Source organism: Taeniopygia guttata, chromosome 10, assembly GCF_048771995.1.
Source record: "Taeniopygia guttata chromosome 10, bTaeGut7.mat, whole genome shotgun sequence".
NCBI lineage: Eukaryota > Metazoa > Chordata > Aves > Passeriformes > Estrildidae > Taeniopygia > Taeniopygia guttata.
This window is the reverse complement of record NC_133035.1, coordinates 13,207,056-13,231,525: the sequence shown is the minus strand read 5'-3', so window position 1 is coordinate 13,231,525 and position 24,470 is coordinate 13,207,056. Positions and strand designations below refer to the sequence as shown.

The following is a 24,470-nucleotide window of genomic DNA, read 5'->3' as shown; positions in this document are numbered from 1 at the left end:
CGGGCAATGACTCAGCCCGGCCCGGCCCGGCGCGGCCCCACGTGCTCCGCCGCCCGCCCCCGGGGCGGGACCGGGCCGGGACCGGCCCCGGGTGAGGCAGCGCGGGGGTACGGGCAGCGAGGCGGGGAAAGCGTCTCTGGAAGCGGGAGCCACCACGGCCACGCTGATGATGCTTCAGTGGGGCACCGCTGGCTCACCCCACGCCAGGTCTTGGCCCTCGGGTGGCCGGCAGGGACTTCCCGAGCCTGGCGGTGCCCATGGCTCCTGGCCCTGGCTGGCAGGCAGAGGGTGCAGAGTTGGACCGGAATGTACTGGGCGCTGCCAGCACTTGGCAAAGGAAGAACTGTTTTGCAGCACAAACCCCAATTTTTCTCTCCCTGGGTGGGATGAAAGCTGGAGACGGCTTCCCCTCTGATGGACAGTGAACACAAGTGCCCTGTGCAATCCTTGCCATCCAGCGCGCCAGTGGCATGGGGTTTTCCCAAGCTCCTCCTAACTAGCACCAAGAAAATGAGCTTGCAGCCAGATCCGGCAAATATGTGAAAGGGATTGGGAGTGACACAACAGCTTTCTGCCCAAAGCACTGCACCACAGCTCCACTGGTTTGGCCACAAACAAGCTCCTTTTTGAGCTGTGCCTAGCCACCAAGACCTGGAAAAGCCCAGCCACGCTCTTGAGAGGAACTGGTGCCCTGTGGGGAGCTCTGGCCTGGAAGGCAAAAACATATTTAGCCCTGGAAGGCTAAAGCATATTCAGGCTAAATCCATAATCAGCAGCAAATTCTTTGGAAAGGAGCACTACACAGCACAGGAATGCTGGATCCTTTGACCCTGTCATGGAAATCCACTCCAAACCCTCCTCCTCCTAAACGTGAAGCTGATCTTATCTCTTCTTGCAAAACCCTCCACTTCAGCATTAACTAACCCACCTCAGACACTTGGGCTGCTCATATTTATGTGTTGACTCTGCCCAAGTGTTGCTACATTTCTGCCTTTGGCGATGCAGCCACGCAGCCATCCGTGAACTGGGCAGTCCAAAGTGCATGCCATGCACTTTGACCAGTCTTCCCATCTCCACTCCAGTGTCCAGCTAATGCTTTTGTCAGACACATTCAACCAGTGCCCATGAGAGCACCCAGAGCACGAGCAGCACCCTAGGGAGAGAGTCAGTGGCAGGTCCAGCCGCACCACTGCACTGGTGACTTCTCAGGGCAACACAGAATGAGAAACACATGGAACTGGACACGTATTCCCACCCACACCCACCACCCTCGCTGCTGGTGTTTCCCTAAATTAGTAACAACACAAAGAAAACTCCAGGTAGAGTTTAACTCCAGTGTAGGGAGAAACAACAGCTGGAAAGGAGGGAGCACACAAGACACAGTATTTGCTTTCGAATAACCCTTCAACCTCAGGGTAATTACTGCTGTGGTGTTCAGAGGAAAACAAGGTCAGGAGGAGGAGAGCGCAGGGCAAGATTCCCAGGGCTGTGCACAAGCAACTAGGACAAGGGTGTTTGTTCGGCCTTTTGAGGGGCTACTGCTTGTATTAGCCTCAGAGAGAATGCAAGACCCAGAGGGAGCTGCAGAAAAAGCATCAGCCTCTCTAAAAACAGAAAGCAAAATGTTTTCTTTCTGTCCCCAGAGGCATGAATGCCAATGTCCTAGGAGCGTGCATGGGAAAGGATATTAAAAAGCGAGTTGTGGAGGCCAGATGGAGCAATACTCTCCACAGGGACAGTGCATCTTGCAAGTTCCAGTGGATCTTTGAATGATGCAATGGAGAGGGGCATCCCACAAGAAACTACACTTGGGAAGTGTTTCTGTTGTCCCAGTGGGCAGAGGGAAGCTCTGGACATGGGCAGCAGAGAAGAGAGAGGAGCAACCTGTCAAGGACAGGGAAGAAACGAGGAACAGAGAGAGCTCCCACGGGCAAACACCACGCCCGGGCTCCTACAGCCGCCAAGTTTTTGCAAGGGATGGCTCTACTTGAAAGAATTGGGTAGGTCGAAGGACAGGCATAATTTCACTCCCTTCTGCAGGGACTACTTAGGGCCTTGCTATTGCAGTATTTACCACTGGGTTTGGTTTCTTCTGCGGAGATCTGCCAGATTCTGCTGTGCGTAACCCTTTCCAAGCTGTGCTGATAGCAGATAGCCTGGGTAGCTGGGATGATAAAGAGGAAAATAGGTGAAGATGGGGGCCATGCATTTCTCTGATGCAATCGTATTTATTTTCCAGCTTATACAAAGGTGTTTTCCTGTGAACAAGAGAGGTGAACAATGCACAGGTGATCCCTTGCCCAAGCCCCCATCAGCCATAAAATTGACCAGGCTGATCATCATGGTTGATGAATGTGCAGTGACAGCTTTGGTATCAGCATAGTTTCATGTTCCTTCCCTCCACTCCCTCTCCGAAACTCACAGGACTTCTCCCGCCACAATCAGGTAGCAAAGATGCCCCTCCACCCCCAGCTCAGCCCTTGAATGGATCTTTTTTTGGGTAGCAGCTCCTATTGTTTCAACTATCTTCTCTGTAAAGGAGTTCACTAGCTTAGGTCTATCTCGAAAGTCAGCTGTTATACCCCAGAGGGACTCCCCACCCAAAATGCTCCCACAACACTCTTTGCAACATGGATTTCCTCTCTCACCCAAGTTTTGAGAGCCCCAGAAAGATCCCTGACAAAGGTAGCCCTCATCCTCCACAGGCATGACTCTTTTTAAGAGTTCAAAGTTGTGGTTCAGGCCACAACACAGGTCCTGGGAAAGTTTCCTGCCACATGGGATCAAATCTCCCATCCTGCCACACGTGTTAGCCACTCCGAGTGGGAAGGAGAAATGATCTGTGGCACCACAGCAGTGGATTAAGCCCCAGTCTGCTCTTAATCCCTCTAACAGGATAACCAAGGGCTTGTGCCAGCATCTCTAACCTCCTGCAGCCCCAGCCAGCGTCACTGCCCGCTGGCCTACCAGCACTAGGTTTCCAACAGCTGCTGAAGATATCCACTGGCTGGGACAATCCTTGTGTAGTATATGTTATGGAATAATTCGTGCTTATGTAAAATATAAAGGAAATAAATTGTGTTTGCACAAAAGATTCTTAAAGTTTTAAATAAAAAGGAAAGATTCTGAAACTACAGATGGCAGCAGGGAGAGAGATCTGATTTACAAACAAAAAAACGTGGCTTTGTGAGGAGATGGGCCCTTTCCTGGGACAATCCAGGAGACACCCAAGCAATGAATACTCAAGAAATATCTAAAATCAAGATAGTCAGAGTTGCCAGGAGCTTGCATCCCAGTACCAGGTTCAGGTAACTCCACATCAGCAGTCTTCACTTCTCAGAAACATCTTTGTCCAGCCCAGCACTGAGAAAAGGAGACCTCGTGAATATGTGAAGCAACAAAAAGAATAGGAGAACCTCTGCCCCAGGCAGAAAAAACTGTATAAAACTAACCCAACAGAGACAACATTGGTGAACAGAGGGGATCTGAAGCTGTAGAGCTCAGATCAGTGTTCACCCAGCACTGAGCCCGGGCTTGGCACTGTCCCTTTGATTGTGGCTATCAGAGACTGAATCTCAGTCGTGAAATAAAAAACAATTTTTTTATTATTAATTCAGCTCTATAATTTTATTGCCTATAACACTTGCATGTAGCCAGACTTCTCTGTTTAGTTTCTTGAGAAACAAAAGTCTTCCTCACTGTCTGCCCTTTCCACCAAAAGAGTAATAGTTTCTTTAAATGCAGCTGTACACTTAGGGATGCTAATGCTTAGGAATTGGAACTTCAGGACTAATCAAAAAACCTGGATACTGAATATCCTTGGGGCATGGAAAGCTCCATAAGGCTACTGAGAGCCCTTCTGGATAGCTGAAATTTTCCGATTTAAAAGGAAGAAGACAAAGGGCAGCACCGTCCCCTGGTTTTGCTCTGCTGCCCGCTGCTGATCTTGTCGGAGCTCAGATGAGATTCCAGCCAGTTTAACTTCAAGTCCTTTGCTCTAACCTAAATAAACAAGATTATACCCAGCTTAGAGCTGGTGTGTCTGTGTAAGGTACTTAATATAAGCACCTTTATATAACCCCCTTCTCTGAATCCTTTGCAGTCTTTAAGGATTTATACATGCTTACCTCCAGCAGAAAAGGTGTTGCCATCATCTTCATCAGGTAGGTAGGAAACCAAGGGCTCAAGGGAAAGGACATATCTCCCTTTATTTTGTTCATCCAAAAGCTAGACATGCAGGCTTGGCCTCTTACACACATGGCCTCCTCAGCACCACTTCTAAAGATCATTTGTAAATGCCCCAGCAGGAATTACCCTGGGAAATACCTGTCTCCTCACTATGATGGATTAGCATTGACCTCAGGCCAGGATTAAAGCCCTTGGTGGTGGTGGCTCCCTGTGGTGCTCATCTCAGAGCACAGCCCAGGACAGATGGGGCACACTCCACAGCCCAGACCTGCCTTGCCCTCTGCAGCCTGTTAGGTGGGAGCATCCACCTGTAACAGGAGCCCACACTCCGTGGTACACCACGGTGCTTCATCTGCTTAATTGAAACCCCTGATGGATCAGAAGCTTCCAGCAGCCTAACCCTGCCTGAGCACCGAGTAGATACCACAGGAAGATAAACCATGGCTCTTTGTTCTTTTTCAGGAAGCTCTTTGCAAGCTCCTGCACTAAATTGTGTACTTGACAGCTTTATTATCCAGGTCCCTCTGATAACCCAGGTTTCTGTGGCAGGTTTCTGATCCTCGCCCTGTTACCACGCTCACAAGACCCTTCCTTACTCAAGTCACCAATTTGGTGTATGTGCTTCTGGCATATGCTTCAAGGAAGGTCCTCCAACGCCTGCAGGGCTTAAGGCGAGCTCACAGTCTGATTAAACACAGGCCTGATGGCACTAATGCTGTATGAATATGGAACAACACTAATGAACTCTAACGAGCTAAACCACAGGGTTTGTTTTCAAGAGCCCAGAACCTGTCCTACCTGCTGGTGGAGAAGAGGCAGTTTGCTCATTACTGCACGCTCCCCTCCCGCCCATCCATGCCGAGAGAGGCTCTGCCCAGGTGGAGGCCTTATTAATTTGTGAAGTTGTCTTTTGATCTCTGTATCTCGAAGCATAATGAGAAGGTTTGAACTCTGCCCGTCCCACCCTCTCCATACCTCCCACTTGCTCTGATCCCCCAGAACCTGGCAGACAAGGGGAGAACTGCCACAGCTCTAGGATTCACTTCTTCCTGGAGAGAAGCATATTTGTGGCCTTCTAAAATACACTTCAGTAACCACAACCATGGCTGATGTAGCAGGAAAGCACCAGTCCCTGCACATCTTCCTCTCTCACACACACACCTGACCCTGTGAGGGAATCCAGGGTGACCACATCTCAAAAGCAGCTCCTTATTCCCTTGGTTCCCCCAGGCCAAAGCAGCTCTCGGAGGCCACCTGGAGCCACTTGTGCTCCTAGGTGGAGAGGCTGGTGACCACTGATGCAGGATGTTGGCTCCTGTAGGACCTCTGCTCTGGAAGGAAGTTCCTGGTGACCAGTGCCTTCCGCTGGAGCTGCTGCAGGAGCTCCTGTGCTGGCAAAGATCCCCCTCATCCCATCAGAGCCTTCCCCTTATGATTCTGTCTCTCTCCCATCCGGGATTGATCCTGCACTGTTGGCACACCAGTTGAAGCTCCTTCTCAACCACTTCCTGCCCCTTGGGCTGCAGCCTCCAGAGCCGCAGCGGAAACCGCAGCAAGAGCTCCCTTGACACCGCACTCTGTGTCCAGGAGAGCCGGCTCAGCCACTCAGTTACTCCTCTCCCATGGCTCCTCCTTCTCTCAAAAGGAAATAAAATCAAGCTCCAAGGCAGATGTGTGTCCTCAGTGAAACCCATCTGTCAGAGCCATCGCCACGGTCTCACCGGGCTCTTGCCCGGTCAGGGCGTCCAGCCCCGCCATGGAGAAGCGCACGTAGCCAGTCCCAGGGGCAGCACGCACCCAGGGAACACGAGGCTGGAGCATGCCACGGGATGGCCAAGCAGCTGTGTCCTCTCCGAGCACTCTGCCTGGGGCTGTGCTACCTCCTTTCTCAGCAGCGACAACAACTTCCAGGCAAGGAGCCAGCTGATAGCTCTGCACATCCACAGATGTCTCCATGCAGTTCCCATACACACTGTCTGGAGTGGTGAAAAACTCCCTAGAAGAAACAAGAGTAGGCTGATGGGCAGGGGTATCCACCCATCTCCCCCAGCTGCTTCACCAATTTCCTCCAAGTAACATTTCCTAGCACTTAGTTGTGTGAGCCTTTTAAAGACTCCAAATGTTTCTCCCTCCCTGCCAGGAGGTTTATACCAACATGTTTTTACAACAGGCATTCAGTTAGTCATATTCCATATGTCCTCTGCAATCACCCCTCCTTCTCAGTGGGATCTCCCATCACATCAACTACTTTGTCCAGCCTCCAACAGAGCCTTTATTAGAGCATGAACCCATTTGCCTTCTGCCATCAATTGCCCCCCAGGCATTTTCACATTTGACTGTTCCCCCTCACTTCCTTGTTCTGCCCCACAGATCAGTTAATAATAGTAGATCCCACCTATTCTGCATTCATCCAGTGCTCTTGGAGAATTAAGCAGCTGTAGCTCCAGTGCTGAGTCTCTCTACATGTCCCCAGCTGGCAATGGGCTGCTACCCTGAGAGCCCCAGCAGTAAAACCAGTGACTCTCACTGCAGACATCAGAGCAGACACAGAGTGAAAACATTTGGGTTCAACAGCCCCTCAGCTCCTATCAGGGCTTTGCAGTTTACCATAGCATTCCCTTTGGTCTATTTTCTGGGCCAGATTTGTTTGTACCTCTTTAAGGTGTCCCTCAGGGACCTACAGATGCAGCCCCAGCACCTCCCTCAGCAGGTGTGGTGGGGCCAGAGCAGTTATTAGGGGCTTGTGTGGTAATCTGTGTCCAATTTAGGAAGCTCTCTTCCACTCCTTGCTAACCCACCTTAGGACTGAGGTAGAAAACATAATGGACACCTGCATCAAGATCTGATGTGGTTCACTTCTGTGATCAGGGCTGCCTTCTTGACACTGTGCTGTACACACCATTCACCTGGAAGTACCCCAGAACCTTCCCATGACCCTCCCAGAGGGAGGTGCAGTCCCTTTAGCTGTGAACAGGGTAAGCCCTTTCTTTGCAGTCTTCCTCCTCTGTTGTCTGCCTGCATCTTCTCACTTTTGGTAGGTTGTTTTCTGCAAGACTTGAGAAAATAACATACCTACCTGTGCTTTCTCCTGCTCCAGCTCCGCCTGCACATCTGCCCTGGCTGCTGCAGGCAGGGAGAGCAGCTGTGCCAGCTGTGAGGACGGTGACCCCAGCGCAGGCAGGGCTGTTTGGCAGAGCACACGCAGCCCCACGCAGGAGGCACGTTTGCTCCTGCTGCCTGTGGTTCCTGGCAGGCTTTCCAGGGAGCAGCCCTCGGCTCACAGAGCTGCTTGTTCAGGAGCATGGTGTGTTTTTGCCTGGGCTTGCAGCTGCCTGTCAGCTGCTGTACAAACACAGCCCTGTCTCCCATCTCCCCCCTGGCCTCTTCTCAGCTCTGCTCTTTGCGGTGCTCAGGATTAGCCACACCTCAGCTGGGTAAACAGGAGCTGATCCTGCCCCATCAGCCAGGGGCTTTGCAGCCTCAGCTGCCGCAAGCAAGAAGTGCTCCTTTATTTTTCTCCCAAGTAAATCTCCCTTTCATCATTCAGCAGATCTGAAGCCCTTAATTAGACACAGCAGTGAATGTGATCTTCTGCATTGGTTTCATCTTCTATTTTCTTTCTCAATCCTTTTATTTTCTTTCTTCACCCTTCTATTCTCTGCTTTTATTCCACTCAGCTTCCTTATCTTCTGATCTGTTACTCATTTTCTCACTTCTTTTACCCACTTTTTGCTTTTACACCCATCTGAGAAAAGCCACCCTTCCTTTCTGTATGTCACCTTCTGGGTGCTAAATAATGAACTAATGAACGACTCTGGTCTGAAAAAAAAAAGCCCTGGAGGTTGTTCGCAACTCCAGCCAGCACCTTAGTCTTCATGTCAGCTCAGAGGCAGCATTTCCTGCAAATTCCTACCTGGCTCTGAAGGGATGCTGAGCAGGGAAGGAGGAGGACACCCATTCCCTGCAGCACAGCACCCTCTAGCCTCCACCAGGGCGGTAGCTCTTTCCTGAGCTGCAAGGAAGGAAGGAAGGAAGGACCTTCACCATCATCACTCAGCCATGCATCCTTCCATCCTGACACACTCCCCACACATCCAGCCCTGCTCCCTGCATGTCCAGCCCTGCATAACTGCAACAAAATCCTCCTGCAGCATTACTACCAAATCCCAGGATGGCTTTCATGGGAACTCTGGAGGTCAGGATCTTAAAGCTGGTCTGCTCTGAGGAGACGTGTGGCAAATCAGACGTCATTTCCCAAAAATTGAGACATCAGTTTTGCAAGGTGAAGCCCACAATGAGCCAAGGTGGAGTCAGCCTGGCGATGGGGTCATTACAGCATCAGCAGCACTGTTTATTTCCTCCAGCCCATGCAATACATTAACTCAGAGATGGTAGAAAGGGAAGTGCTACTCCTGCAAAGCCAAGTAAGGTCACCCAGAGGAATGGAGTGCAGTAGCTCTGCAGCTGCTTTGTTTTCTTGGAACACTGATCTGCAGCCTTCCAGGTGCCTGTGCATGGAAAGGGGTGGTCACCCCCAGCTCACCCTTGGCCATGGTGGCAGACCTTCCCTGCTGGGTTGAGGCTGCCAGTGTATCTCCAGGATGTCATCAGGAGATGGAGATGCTCTGGATTAGCCTTTCATCCCAGCCATCCCACTGCTCTTTGCAGCTTCCTGCTCACCTACCAACCTCACCAAACCATGCTCCCATGGACCCAACAAGCTTCCCCCACAATCCTCCCTGCACCAGCATCAAGCCTGTTTCCTCTCACTTCTGCTTTCCTTCTACACCTCCAGGAAACAGAGCTCTGGCCCTCTGCTCCCAAACACCATCAGTCATTCTCCGAGATCACAACTGTAAACATTTCTTTTGTACTCATCATCATTCAAACACTCTTGTGTTCTCCCTCCCTCCCTTCCTCCCAGATCTATCCCAGTTCCCACTATTTTGGCACAAAATCAATCTTCCGCCTCCACTCAATTTATTTCCATTAATATCGCTCTCTAGGAAAAGGCCCTTCCCCGTTCCTCAGGCAATACAAAAATTTGGATTTTCACAAGGGGCTGCTAATCCCATTGTTCAGTTCACTGAACATTTCAGTTTGCAGGATTGCAACCCTGCATTCTCCTCAGGCACCACTACTTCTATGGAAACTTTTCCACAGAAAGCATTTTGCAAGCAGCCACTGAAAAAAAAAAAAAAACAAAACCAAAACAAAACAAGAAAACCTATAAAACTGTGGCCTTAGCAGACTCCTTTGCCAGCTTTCTGAGGCAGGACAATCACAGCCTTTCCAGACTCCAACCTCAGGAACACACTATAGTGGCAAATGTCAGACAGACCACTTGGGATTAAACAGAAGACCAGTGGTTTCTTTTATTCAGCAAGACATCTTGGAAACTCTCCAGGAGAAGCTCATACATCCTTCTGGCTCTAGTACATCCACTTATTGAATCCACTCTGCTTTCCTCAGAGACGCCTCCTCTCCCTGCCCTCCCTGCCTGCCAGACACCTGCTGCTCTGATGTCACCTTCCCTGCACAGAACCCCTCTGCTTCTGCAGGTGGCTTTAGGGACAGGTGCCACACCAAAGCACTGCCTGGCTCCTGCAGCTGTATCTTAAGTTACCAAAATGTGTGAAAGGGGCAGAAACAGCTCTAACTGAACAAGAGGTGGCATTAGAGGTGGCTGCAGGGAGCAAGTCTGCTCAGCCTGGCAGCTTTTGGTGCAGAAGGTATCCTGAAGGTAGGAATTTCACCTAACCAGAATCCCTGGAAAAATCAGTAGTGTTGTGGCACAGGTTCCTTTCAGGGAGATACAGATGGATCCTTCTCCCAGACCACTGAGTTTGTTTGTGGAGCCAGGCAGTGTTCAAGTGCCATGGAGATCATGGAGCAACCAAAAGCAGGACCAGCAGCACTCCTGATACCAGGGAGTGGTTTGCAAAACCTCTTCTGGGCAGCAGCTGTGGCTGGATGTGGGATAAAAGCAGTGAGCTGGCTGCTGGGAAATTGTGGACAGAAGCAGCAGAACACAGCCTGGTAAAGTGCTCATCATCGCAGTGGCATTTCTCTTTTGGCCTAAGGAATTTGGGAATGCAATAGCCCATCTGCTCTGAAATGATCAGTGATGCTCTCTGTAAGCAGTCTGAGCCCTCTCGAGTCTGGGAGAAAAACAAAAAAAAAAAATGAGTCATAAAGTCTCTAGCAATGGCTTTCAGCCATTAGAGGAGACCAGAGTCTATGGCTTAGAGGGGACAAAAAGGTGGCGAGCAGTATTCAGAAGGGCTGAGGTCAGTCACTTCAGTTCTATAATTAGGAAATAAATAGCATGCTAAATAAACCCAGAGTAGAAGCTTTTGAGGAGTGTGACAGAGCTGGAAGTTGGCAAGGAGCAGCTGAATGAGAATGTGATGGAAAAATACTGATCAGGTGGGCCACGTGCCACCTCCCCAGCTGGTTTGTATGATGCAGCCGTTCTCCCATCCCTGGCATTTGCATCTGCACATTGCCAGCTCCTCAGGACAGAGGCTGGTCTATTTAGAGCTCTGCAAAGTGCCCATTACTCTTTTAGACACCATTTTCAGAAAATATGTAAGAGTCCAAAGAGCACTATGCCTCCAGATCCAGCAGGCTTGGGAACAGCATGGCTCTGCAACCCACAAGCCAAAGCCTCACTGGCACTGCAGGGAAGGCAGAGCAGGGGAAGGGGGGAAAGCATTGCCTTTATTTCCATCTGCAAAGCTTTTTTGTGCTCACATGTCATTGACAGGCACTTTGCTTATTTTCAGCTGGCAATCAAACCCTGCCTAAGAGCTGTTTTCCTTTTTGCTCCTGCTACACACTGCCATAGATGAACACCCTGATGTTTCCTCTGGCAAAAAGGTTTCCTCAGGGGTGCAAAGTCCGCAGGAGTCCTTCAGCACACAGCATGTTTGCTGAGTAGGAGAAAAGCTGGGCTGGGGGAAATGAAGCAGAAAAAGAGTTCCAGAGTTGTGGCAGCAACAGCCAAAAGAGAGAGGGATGTGAAGAACAAAAGGTGATTGTCACCACGGTGTTGCACGGGGGAGTCTCAGGTTGGTTCAGCAGCACGTGGAGTTCTCTCTGCCTGGTACCTTTCCAATTGCTGCATTTAAAAAGATGGGATTTTATTAGTCTTTTTTTGGCCTCTCTGTACAGAGGTTGCCTTTTGGTGCCTGCCCAAAGCACAAGGCAAAGCTGCATTCTTCCTGTGCTTGCAGTTTCCAGCATGTACATTTGTCCACTTTCACAGTAGCCAGACTGCTCAGAGTGGGATCCTCTTTTCTCCAAAGCATTGGGGTGTTCCTGGACACTCACATCCCACCTCTCAGCAACACCAGCAGGCAGAAAGATCTGAAACACCAATGACTTGTACTGGTTTTTCCCTCCCTTTCTGGAGACACAGCACCTTTTCTATCACTTCCCTCCTTGAAATCAGCACAGCTCAGCATTTTGGCTCCCACTGCCACAGACACCTGTAAATTTATGCTGCCGCCTCTTCAGTGTTCACCTCCCCTCAGCAAGAAGTGAGCAGCAAGTTTGGTTTGCTTTGTTCCGTGACAGGTCCATAACAATGTTCTCTTTTAATAGCCGAGATTCTCTCAGGTCAGAGAAATCTCCAACAGTCTCAAAGACTTAAAATAAAAGCCTTGCCTGGAGGCTCAACTCCGGTTTGAGGCGTATTTTCCTGCCCGGATCTGTTTTTTCCTGCCTGGATCAGATGGTGGAAGAGCTAAGGTACACCTGGAATCAATTGGGACAGCAATTTTCTGCAATCAACCTCAAACACATTCCTCAAATACTTAAAGTTGAGTCTGATACCGGATGGGATGTTTATCTGCTGAGCCTATCTGTTAACTTGATCACAAGCATAACTCACTGCCTTGAGACACACCAAACCTCAGCCCAGCTGAGCCACTGACAAATTTAGCAATCATAAACCCTGGGTATTTTCACAAGGTTAATTAAAAGATAAAGAATACAACTCTGTTTGACTGAGTGGTGTGGGATCACACCTGTAGCAAGTGTGGAGAGAGGAGGATGTTGTTTGTTCTGCCACCTTCATTGCAGAATTTCCCCTCTGCCCTTCCCCAGAGCTCCCTCCTCCTCTGTGACTCAGGCTACAGCAGTTACTCATCTCCCCATGTACACAGGCCCTGGAAAATGTGACTTGCTCCTTGAGAGCTTTCTCCACGTAGGAAGCTCCAACACCCAGTAAACAGAGGAAGCATTTAAAATATCTGAAATGAGAGGAAGGATTTTTCCATCCAGTTATTTAAAGCAACCATTAACACAGCTCAGAATGGTTGATGTTCCCAGCAACATAACGCCGGGCTCTTTTGGAAGAATACAAAAAAAGTAGGTTTATAAACACATTGTGGACAGGTTTTTTTTATCTTATCATTTATTTTCCTCCTAGTGCCTTTCAGGTGGGGCAGGGTCCATGTATCAGAGCGGATTTCAGCCAAGGCTGCTCCCAGCGCTTAGCACCCAGAGTGGTCTATGGGCCCACCCTAAACAAATCCAACGTGCTGAGAGCCCAACCACCATTTCTAAGGCTCGAAGATCCAGTTTCTAAAAGACGCGGTATTATATAACCAGCACCCGGTACAGCACACGGCTTATCGGCAGCTTGGCGGGATTTTTAGTCCTCAAGACCACCGAGCTGCATGTCACTGAGGAGCAACCGTGTGCTCCAGCTGGGACCGCTCCCAGCGCCACGGGCGGTGTCTGTGGGGGCAGGAATCGGTGGGGCTCCCGCACCCCTCGCACGCCTCGCACGCCTCGCACCCCTCACACCCACCGCCCCGGCCCCGCTCTGTCATGGCCGCGCCGCCGCCCACAGCCCCGCCCCTGCCCGCCGCCGCCAATCACCGCCCTCCGCCTGACTGACAGGCGCCCGAGCCAATGGACCCGCCGCGTCCCGCCCCCCGCTCCCCCTGCAGCCAATGGCACCCGCGCGTCACTGATGGAGCATCCGTCCCCGGCTCGCCTTCTGACCAATCGACGTGCGGGCCTGGGCGGAAGCGGCGCGGCGGTGGCCAATGGGAGGGCGAGGGCGGCCCGTAAAGGGCAGCGGGCGGCGGGCCCGGGGCAGACGGGCGGGAGCGGCGGCGGGAGCTGGCGGGGCCCTTCGCGCCCGCTGGCGCTGCAGGTGAGGCGGGAGCGCCTTCCCGCAGGGCTCGGGGCGGCCGAGCCTCCTTCCCGTTCCTCTCGGCAGGCCTGGGGACTGCCCCGCGGCCGGGTCTGTCCCTGCTCAGCCGCCGTGCGCCGGCTGCACGCCGGGCCCCGCGTGTTTCGTGCCGGGGGGAGATGGGGGTGTTCCCCGTGGGGCGGTGGCGGTCGGTGTCCGGTCTCCTCGCGGTTCTCCCCGGCGTTGGAAGCTCTGGGAAGTGGCGGTGTGGTGACAGCTTCCACCGTCGCTGCCTGGGGGTGCGAGGCTGTGCAGGAGCTGCGGTGGGAGCAGCGCATCCCTGTGCTCGCAGGGAGGGAAGAGCGAGCTGGGATGCGATGGGGGAGAATGCTCCTTGCGCGAATGAGAGCCAGGGGGAATGTGCCCCTGTCAGGTCACACTGCTCCTGCCAAACGAGCCTCTTCCCTGGTACCCACGCTCCAAGGTCCTGACCCTGCTACAAGCATCTTGTATCAGCTTCAGGCCCCCTTTTCTTGCCTGCTGTGTACCTGCTTGTTACCCTGTGTGAGGGGACTCTACTCCATCCTGCACCTTCAGGTGTAACCTGTGACTCTCCTCCAGCACAGGAAATGTCGAGGTGTCTGTCACAACTGATGAGTTACAGCTGCTGAGCTCTCTCACCTGATGCTAACTTGATTACAGAGGTACGTCAGGAGCAGCTTTATCCATGTCCTTGTGGCTGGAGGGATTGCATTCTTTACTTTCAGTTTGTGTAGGTTCCCTTAGAGAATTCATAGCAGCTTCCTCTTATTGTTGATGAACAATTGTCACTAGTCTGGCAAGTATAAAGATTCCTGTCAGCCCCTTAGATTGCTTTTTGGCTTTCACAGCACTGGTGTGTCCTTCTGTAACAAATGTTCCTGTCTTTTTAGTCAGCTAATGGTACAGTGTGTTCATCTTACATGCCTCATTTATCAATTATTATCATGCTCAACCATGTTCATAATATTGCTTAGGTTGACATGTTCTAGTCCCTGCTGAGGTGGTGTCCATAGAGCAGTCAGTTCAGTTGTTTGCATTTGTGATATCTTGTTTTTAGACTTTCTTTGATAATGTTTATTTCCTGTGCAGGGAGTTTTGTTGATGAGTAGTCTTTGGTTGCTGTCTTATCTTTCATGAGTCACCTTCTGTCTGCGGTGCTTGCTTAGCTGTCATATCACGAGAGAAGTTTCAATAGCTTCTCTTCTCTCTTCTCAGATCAGTGGACATGCAGCCATTCTTCTTATTCTAGACATCACTTATTTTGGTCTCAAAGTCAAGAGTAAGAACAGGAAGGATATGAGAAGAGAAGTAAAAGCTAATGTTTGAGTTCTTCCATTCTCCTGTCTTAGTCTTAAGAATAGTTGCTTTTGCATGGGAGGTCTTCTGTGTTACTGAGGGAATTAGCTGCACAAAAGATGAGGCTGACCTAAGATTGTGCCAGACTGTCTTTTTTAGGCGTGGAAAAGATGTGAAGGTTGTGGATAAAACCTTCTATCTTGCAGTTTCTGAAGAAACTTAAAAATTAGCTTGTTCTACTCTTCCTGTAAAAGCTGCATTTCTCTATTCAGAAAGTCAATAGCAGCTTAAACTCTTAGTGTTTCATAAAGCTGCTTTATTAAACTTGTCATGTGAAAACTCAGAGATTAACACATTGAAAGAGTTGTTCTGGGATGTGGCAGTGGGAAGGAAAGATAGCAAAATAACACCCTTTGACCTTGACAGAGGCATATGAAGATGTTTTCTGAGTCTAAGTTCCAGCCATACTCCAGATGGAATTTGGTGTAGGATAAGAAATGGTTAGAGTAGTGAAATGCCTGGGTGCTACTGGTTTTACATTCCATTACCTTTCTTCTTCCATATCTTTTGCCTCTTCATCCAGACTTTCACACTGCTAGCTCTGGCAGTACCGAAATTTGGATTAAACAAACCAAGAATAGGATTTTTCAGTCTCTTGTAGGAATGTATGTGCTGGATTCTTGGCTGCTTGTAATTACTACTGAAAGGTGCAAAGACCAGCCTAAAATTAATCACTTGGACTTTTCAGCAGAAACCTAAACAATCGTGGTTTGTTAGTACTTTGGAGTCGTCTTCTGAGTTTCTCTGGAAGAGTGTGTTTCATCATGTATTGTAACTCTGAATTGATCTTCTGTGAAAGTATTTACCCTTCTTCTGCCTATCTATCTTGCAAAATATAAGCTTATATGCAGTTAAACATCCAATCAAACTCTGCTGATTGATTTAATTTCAGTGTGCAAGGGCACACTGTCCTTCTTGTGGAGAAGCAAAGTCCCACTTGCCCAGCATATATGGGTGGCAGTGATGGTGCCCTGTGGGGCAGCTATCTTAGTCTTTTCTAGCTCTAGGAAGGCTTCTACACCCAAGGGCTTAGCTTTCCTTCAGCTCCCTCAGTTGACTTAATAATAAAGATTGTTTCTGACTGCCAGCCCTTACTCTGCCAGTATCAGGCAGCAGTAATTGAAAATGCTTTGCAAAGCAGTTCAGTAGAAACCAGGTGCTTGAAACGTCATTGAGCCTGAGCTCTTAGAGGTGGTGGCAGTGGAAGGCAGTGCCAGACTTGGCAGAGAACAGAGTTTTATCTGTATCTCTAGACTGACCAACAAGTGCTGTTGCCTATTGCTCTCTCTGCTGTTGAAAAATGCTTTCATTTCTCCTTATCATGGGTTCAGTCTGACTAAAACAAATGACATTGACAACTTCCTCTGCTAATATGGGTTGAGCTCCTGGAAACACCGAACTTTTCTGAAATGTCTCATGTCTTATTTGCAGGTAACTGAGCTACAGCCCTATTCAGGGCATCAAGTACACAAAAAGTGTAGTCCAGGCTCCTCATAGGAAGGGACAAGTGACTGCTGCTGAGAGGCTCACTGTTGAGTAGCTTGTCCTGCTTCTAAACTTACCTCAAAGCATCCTCAAAGATACTTTTGTATAGAGCTGCAGGTTCCAAAAAGCTTGTGCAGAGGGGATTCAAGCTTGGCTGTCCTTTATCTGGAACACAGTTCTGTGAAGTGTTGGTTGAGCATATGTGAACATGAACGGTTGTACTAAGTGAAATAAGCACATGCAGAGTCATTACAGCGAGCCTCCTTGTAAAGAGGTAAGGACAAAATGTCCTAAAACACGAGCCTGTAATACCCCTAGCCTGTCACACTGATTCAGCAGGAGAGAGGACCACAGAGCTCTTTGCACATTGATTTGCTGGTGACTGCTGTAGTGCTCCAAACCTCCTTTTTGTTGCAGTCTGGGAGAACCTGAGTATTCAGCTGTGGTGGTAGCTGTGTAGTTCTTCTGTCCTGAAACGTTTTTGCTTCATTTTCAATGTTACTTGTGTGAAATGACATTACTTCTCTAGTGTGAACCTTCTATCTGTCATGGGCAGGCTGTGAGAGAATGACTCTGCAAATCTGCTCCCCTGTGGAGAGGAGCTGCTCATCAGGGAAACAAAGCAAGCAAGGTGTTTAAAGACCTCAGTGAAACAGCACCTCAGCTTTTCCTCTTGTTCAATATAGGTGTTCTCAGGCTGCTTGAACTGGACCCTTCTCAAATAAAGTTCTCTTATGTGTGTTGTGCTTTGTTATAGGTGGGCTCTCCCCGCTGTGTGTGGTGCCTGTTCCTCCCTTATTCAGCCCTCTAGCTGAGCAAACAGCTGTGATGTGTTTGGACCTTGAGCTGTTCCTCCAGTATGTTCAGCTGAGCCCTGTGGCAGTGTGGGAATGGAGGGGTTGCAGTCAGAGGATAAATGAGGCTTTAACAATGTGATTCTTCAAAATATAATGAAGGAATAGAGCAGACTTCCTTGAGGAGGGTTGGTCTATAATGCAGTTTTTATTAGCTCACTTAGCTCAGTGTGGCTTGATTCCAGCAGCATTCCCTCAACTACTGAGCATGGTTTGTTGGGTTCTCTACAGTCTGTGTACTCCATTTCTTCCCTGGAGCTTAATGCTGCTCCCTGGCACAGTTATGTGGTAGGCAAGGGACACCTGCTAATGCTGTAGGACTGTGCAAAGGTGTTACCCAGCATTTCTCTCTGTACCTAAAAGTTATCTTGACCTCTTCTACAAGGACCTGTAGTTGCATAAGGTAGTGGATGGGGAGATAGTCCCAAGTATCTGCACCTTATCTTAAAGGAAAGGCTTATGTTATTTCAGCAAACATAATTATTTGACTACTGCGATTAATTTCTGTGAAGTCAGCGTCTGATCCTGTCTTGGTTTAATCGTGTTCATGAGGTGTGTGCAATTAAAGCCAATGCAGAGCTTTTCAATCCATTTGACATAAACAGCAACTAGGATAAGGTGATGTAACAAGGACTCTACATAGCAACCTTAGCTTATGTATAAAAGCTGCCTGTCCTGAAGTGGAATTATTTCTGATTAGTTAAGATGATATTGTGGGGAAACAAAGGCAGTTTCTGTAGTTAAAAGGAAGTCAAAAACAGGGCTCATTTGACTGTAAATTAGCATTCTTGGATACGTGAGAGTGCTGAAGAGCCTTTGGCCCTCTTGGCTATAGACTTATTCTTGGGTACTTTTTTTAAGCAACCTGCCTTGGGCTGTACACCCAGCCCTCTGAGAGGCTTGATTTCTGCTCTGAAGGTGTAGAATTCCTCAAGGGCAAGGTAAAAAGCTCGTAGATCAAGGCACTTGTCTTTCTAACTGTGCTGATGGTTCCTTGTGCTATGAACTTTGTCCTTGTAACCTCACGGTACCTCTAAATTTAGCGTGAGCCAAGTGTGTAACTGATGAAAAGGTCAAGTTCCAGTGAAAGCACCAGCCAAGAATATTTTTTAGAACAGGGTGTAAACAATAGTTGTTGGTTCTGTGCTTGCCAACCAGCCAAATCCTGGCCTGGTATGGCCCTGGCACAGGGAGGGAGTTGCACTGAGGACTTCAATAGTCTGTCCAAACAGTGTCCTTTTAAGCATTCTTGTGATGGGGCATGTCAGTGTGCCCTCTTCATTTGGAGATAAAATCTGTCACAAGTTGGACAACAACATGGGTGGGCTTTGCCAAACTCCTGAGGGCTGCACTTTAGCTCTCATGGCCACATCTAACCCTAAACTTAAGTGCCTTAAGTGCTCAGCTAATTCTTAATTATGCCCTCTGTGCTTTGAGGTCTGAGACTTAGCTGGCTCTTTTAAATGGCCAGAAGTACTGAGTGATGCATCAAGATCTCAGCATTTGCTTCTGATGTGTTCTCTGAGCCACACTGAAGGTCATGGGAGGTTCTGCACGGGGTGAGCTTGGGCTGGGTAGATGCCAGTCTCAAGATAAGTGGTGTTATGACTTGGTTTTTGTGCATAAGCTGATGAGGCATAGTATTGGTGTGGCCCTAAAATACCTGTGTCTGTAATTTTCAGGCAACAAAGCAGTTTTGACTTAACCCTTTGCCATGAAAACAAAGGCATTTTTTGTACAGGTGCTGGGTAAAAGGATATGGAACTGTGCAATGAAGCTTGAGGCTTTCTTCATGAGTCCTCTTCCACAGGTTTTGTACTTGTGTAGTTTGTCCTCCAGTGCTTAGTCTGGCAGCCTTTCCCATCAGGACATGTACTTCAGAACCTTTCTCAAGTGGATTCATCTTCATCTGGATGGTCTCTAAACATCATCCTCTGCAGTTAAACTACTGAAAGCTCAGCAGCGTGGCACTGCCGTGCACTTCCTGGAGTGACATTTGAGTAATATGCTGGCATAAAACTTGTCTTTGTTTAAGAAACTATGCAGTGCTCTACTTTTACCCTTTCCTCAAGTTCCTTTCCCCATAATGTGGTTCTAAATATCTTACCTGGTAGTGACAAGCCTGTGCCTTCTGGTTTTGCAGTGTATCTTTCAGAAAAGTCATCAGCTTCGGCAGATATTAAAGATGATTAATTTCCTGGAAACATTCCATAAAGAACTAACTTCAGCCTTCCTCTGTTAAAAAGGTTGGAAAAAAAACCCCACCTTATTTCTGATCCCAGTCTGCCTAGGCACAACTCTTCAGAGTAGGGTGGGTTTGCTTTCCTCTTGTCTGATATACTTGTTTTCAGGGTTTTATTCCCAAATAGACACTAAAATATATGAAACCAGTCTGAGAAATGCCTGATATGTTAGTTAATAAAGTCTGCCTGCTTAAATCTGTCAGAAATGGCCTCTTTGGCTCTTCTGAGTCATAGTGGGGAAGAATATTGCTCTGCTAGGTGAGCTGTTACTGAATAGGAAAGGTTAAAGACTCTCACTGTTGGCCAGGCATGTTTCCAGTGTTGTGGTCTCCAGCTGAGCTCTGAGAGAATCAGTGAGCCAGAATGCTGAGGGGTGGGGAGGCATCCATGGGGCTTTTGTACCAAGCTGCCCTTCCTGGAAATGGCATTCCTTCAAGATTCTTCAGTCCATGTAATGGAGAATACCATATCTCATTAGTGGAGCCCCTTTCCAAGAAGCCTTTGCTCTTTCTGTTCCATAAAGCTGCATCCTTGTATTAGCCCAAAGCATTTCTAATGCTTCAGTGAAATAAATGAGTCTGCCAGGCTTTCAATGGCTTGTTAAAAGGCCTGAGTGGGGAGGATCCTGTGGGAATGGCTTCCTTTAATATCTTTGCTTTTTTAATGTTGGCTTCCCAGTATGAAGAGTCAGACTCTGTTTCTGTGGGTGGAGGAGCTGTAAAGCTTTGTAGCTACCAAATCCTGTGCGTGCCCTGTTGAGTCACAGTGACTTCTGTCTCTGGAAGTTTCCACAGGAAACCTGAAACTGAAATGTGTACAGGTCTTGGATTTGTTGATAGTTGTGAATTCACTTACTGTACAAGTAAATATTTTGATGCTGGCTTTTCCAAGAACCCAGTGTTCTTGAAAGGCTACATAAAGAATCTGCTGTAGGTCTGCTGGCTTTTGTTGTATTTGTCTGTTTGTCTGCAAAGGGTGAGACTTGGGATTTTTTTCTCATTATACTTGTACAGATGAAGTGCACTCTGTTAACAGCAGTGCTGAACTGTTTCCTGTAACATGATTTTCAGCTTTTTGTGATGAAAGGGCAAATTAAAAGACCATAAATCCAGCACTTGCTTTCCTATGGTTGATTTTAAAGTTATCCCTCAGTTAAAATTGGGATTTAACAACATTGCTTAAGAGGCCTGCAGGTCTTTGGGTCTGTCATGCCTGTAAGTGATTAAAAAAATTAAATTGTGCAATGAAGATGCTTCAAAATAACATCCTTGGGGCCAAGAGCTTCAACTTCCTTGGGTTTCTCAATGTGGATCTCAAATGCAATCTCAAATGATTGTTTCCAGTGGTATGCTTTTTGGTAATTTTGCCTAGCCTCCCAGAAGTGAATCCAATGTTTTGTATATAGAAAAAGCCAAATGTTTGTCCATTTAGATTAACGACGACCCAGTTAGAGGAGATTCTAGATTAAAATTTGTTTGGCTCAACCTTGTGGTTATCTATTTTTTGTTTAGACAAGTTTATTGGGTCAGTGCAAAAAGGGCTTAACAAAACAGAAGTAAGGTGACCTCATCCCAGCTGGTTAAAGAGGGAGACATCAGTCCTAGGTGATTAGAGGCTCAAATCCATTTTAATAATATAAACCCTTAAAATTTTAGAGTTGAGTGCCTTGACTCAGCCCTTGCACATCTGCCCTGGCTGAGACAGGTCCGTTTAGGTGTTCAGAAATACCAGAATTTAGAGGAAGTGCCTCAAGTGACACAGCTGAATCCATGGGGCATGGAGTCTTCATGGGCTGGATGCACTGCTTAAATAATCACTGCAGAAAGCTGTGCAATTGAAGCAGTGACAGCTTTGTGTTACATCTACAGGCTGATCTGAGCTTTTGGGTAAAGATCTTGACAAATGCATAAACCTCTAGCACCTGTTTGTGGTGTAGGTTCTGTGAATGTGTGTTTTAGATTGTCTAAAATGGAAAATACATTTCATAAGCATCAAAGCATAATCCTGCCTACCAACAGCTGATTTTTCTGAAAGTAATGGCAAGCTGGTATGCTGTTTTAAGGGAGTGGCAGGCTAACATGAGATATAAAAGTGTCAGAAAAGATGTGGTGTGTTTGTAATCTGAAGATTATATGGGAGAGAACATTCTCAGGGAGATAGGGTTTAGTTGGTTTAATTATATTGAGTCACTAATACTGACTAATTGTGCTCAGTTTTATTTAAAAAAAAAAAATAACTTAGGTGAAAGTTATAAACAGCAAACTAGCTTAAAATCCAAGTGTCAGGATGGTCTCAGGTATTGGTGCCTCTTAATTTTCTGAATAACACAATTATAGGAAGATGTCAATAGAACTTCAGGGAGTTTGCTACGAAGGAGTTTTGCTTGAGCACTGATTGTCCTTGAGTTCAGGAACCTGGTCTGCTCTTCAGCCAGTTGTACCTTCCCTGGTGAAACCATTGCTGTTGTTTGCCTGTTGTCTCCTACAGAACTGATGGTTATGTTGGTGAAAGCTTACCAAGCAGAGATGTGAGATAACATCCTGCAGCTAAACATTGTACTGGAACTCCTCTCAGGATGCCCATGCAACCTTCTGAGCAGAAGAATAGAAAGCTTTCTGTGGCCCATCTTCTCACTTCTACTGTGGAGCTCAAAATTGGAAAACAAAAGCTGAAGAGTTGTCCAAGATTAAATGTCTCTGCTTCCCTCATTCTGTTCTGCTATGCAGATGGTTTTGGTGGCAAAAACTTGCAGCTTTCCAACATGGTGTTAGTCAATAGCTGATGTCACACGTGTTTTCTTCCAAGGGGTTTTGGTGTAGCTCCACTGAGTACAGAAAGTACTCCCGAGGCTCTTTACTCCTGCTACAAAGGAGAGTAAGGCTTTGGTAGGCTCTGCCCTGATAGTGTGTTTTCTGTTGGGAAGCAGCAGCTGTGGTAGAGAGCAGACAGTTCTGGAGCTTTTCCTGGAAGCTCCGAGTCCCCATCGATTTGTTGTGCCTGTGGGAAGGCAGCTCTAACAGCGAGTATTGCTTACACTTGTATGGTCACAGGCTGAAAGCTTTCTCTTTTATTGGCACCATCAAACTCTTGTAACAAGCCTTCTGCGTGTGCACTGGTGTTAATTAGGTGGCTGTGTCTGAGCCTCCTGTGGCTCCCAGCGTGTTGAAGTGTGATATAGTGTAACATCTCAAAAAGCAAGTGTGGGAACAAGCAGAGACTGTTTACGAGCTTCCATCTGTAGGAGTGAGCTGCCTTGCTAAACCAGAATAAAAGTAGCAGGAACTCCTTTCAGGCTGGCTTCACACTTCAGTAACATTATAGATACTGCAAAGTTTAGAAGAGTATCCTGCTAATCCTGGTCCTTTAAATAGGAAAGATTTGGGTGGGTTTTCTGAATGCAATATCTTGCTGTCTTGCGGAGATGGAGTCTCTCTGCTCCTGAAGTTGCATTTGCACACTGGAGATGAGTTGATACCCTATAGGCAAATGATCTAGTCTGGAATCTGTCCACTGGCAATGAATTTCTGATGCAGATGGATCAGAGTTGGTTATGACTGACTAAACAAATAGCTTGCCATGTTTGCAATGGGACCTTTGTATAAATTTGTTTTCATCCTTTCCAGCTGAGAAATGCAGCTTGATCAGTAAAAATCAATTTGCTTTCCATCCCCCACAGGGTAGCTCGCACAGCACGTGGATCAGTGACAAGACTGCTGAGGACTGGCAACTTTTTCTAGCTTGAAGAAAATTGAAATTGGTAAGACTTGGCTTGTCACTTATCTTACTTGGGTTACCCATGTTACTTAGGAAAGATCCAGGGAAAAACCTGTCCCTTCAATAATAAATGCAGCCAGCTGTTTGAATTGTATGTTCAAAATAAGCTGGATCAGTATAAGAATTTGATTTCAAACTGGAAGGATTTATTTTTTGTATTTCTTTGCTTCCGTTCTTTTACTCTGAAGCCCTTGAAAGACTAGATATTCATCTAGTCCTTCAGCTGCAGAACCACAGTGAATAGAAAGAAATGCTGAAAATGCCAGTACATAAAGTGACCATCTTAAGTGCAGGCAGGATTTAGTACCAGTGTTCTCGTGGAACTGCAAGATTCAGGCTGAGGAGCTGACACAGTAGTTCTTTCAGGTGCTCCTTTTCAAGTCTGGCTTGTACACCTGTGAAGAAACACACATCCAAAGCTGCCAAGGTGCCTTTATAGCCTGTCTTTTCGCCCAGCTTCTGTTTGACCTGGGTAGTCTTGGCCAAGATCCTGCATGCATTGGCTGGCTGCTGATACCTGAGATGCTGGTGCAATTCTAGGGCAGCACTGATTAGGAATAAATCTCCTTCACAGCTGATCATCCAGTTTTTCTTCTGTTGGTCAGGGTGTTTAGAACAATACCAACTAAATTTTCTTCAGCTTAAAAGTTGCTAGTCAGAGTTGGTATGCTAAGATTTCCTGGCAGTGTTGACTGACAAGTTTAGTTGTATATTTAACATGACAGTTGATATTCATATCCAGCACTATATTTCTAAAAGCTTTAACATCGTTTTTTATCTGCAGGCTGAAAATGAGTACAATACTGGAAACCTCTGAGCTGCCAGCAGTGTTTGATGGGGTGAAGCTAGCTGCAGTTGCTGCTGTTCTGTATGTTATTGTTCGCTGCTTGAATTTAAAAAGCCCGACTGCCCCTCCTGAACTCATTTACCAGGACTCTGCTTTGGCTCGCTTTCTACTCAAATCCTGCCCACTTTTGACCAAAGAGTAAGTGGTATATTTTTTCCATGCTGACCTGTATTATTGGAAGAAGAGCTGCATTTAGCCATTCTTCCTCATGTGTTTCATAGACTTGGGTTCAAATGAATGTCAGGGTATACTCTTACTAAAATAAATCTTTTCTAAGTCAAGCATTTCTTTATAGTCTCAGGTACCTGGTTTTATGACCAAGCTTTGTTGTGTAGTTTTCCACAGGTGCATAGAAAAAGTCATGACTGTCCACCTTTATAGAAGCTGTATGCTGGTATTATACTGTACCAGCACCAATAGCCCACTGTCTGTGGAAATGGGGGAGGGATGGATGCAGTTAGCACTTGTTCATGTTCTTGTACTCCTTTTTGTTAGGGAAAGAATCTGTTGGGACTCACATTTTCATGGTG

At 47.5% G+C, this 24,470-nt stretch overlaps 1 protein-coding gene across 2 annotated transcripts in view; it reads left to right on the top strand.

Moving 5' to 3' along the window:
• The first annotated feature begins 13,252 nt into the window (after positions 1-13,252).
• Positions 13,253-24,470, top strand: part of ABHD2 (abhydrolase domain containing 2, acylglycerol lipase) — a 37,235-nt gene continuing 26,017 nt past the window's right edge. Inside the window, exons 1-4 of one of the 2 annotated variants that reach the window (XM_030281831.4) lie at positions 13,274-13,360; positions 13,961-14,043; positions 22,996-23,076; positions 23,878-24,078. In XM_030281831.4, the coding sequence (XP_030137691.3) occupies positions 23,885-24,078 (194 nt within the window). In that variant the 5' untranslated portion in view covers positions 13,274-13,360; positions 13,961-14,043; positions 22,996-23,076; positions 23,878-23,884. Of the gene's footprint in view, positions 13,361-13,960; positions 14,044-22,995; positions 23,077-23,877; positions 24,079-24,470 lie in introns of both variants that reach the window. The other variant, XM_012577969.5, reaches the window with a different exon arrangement.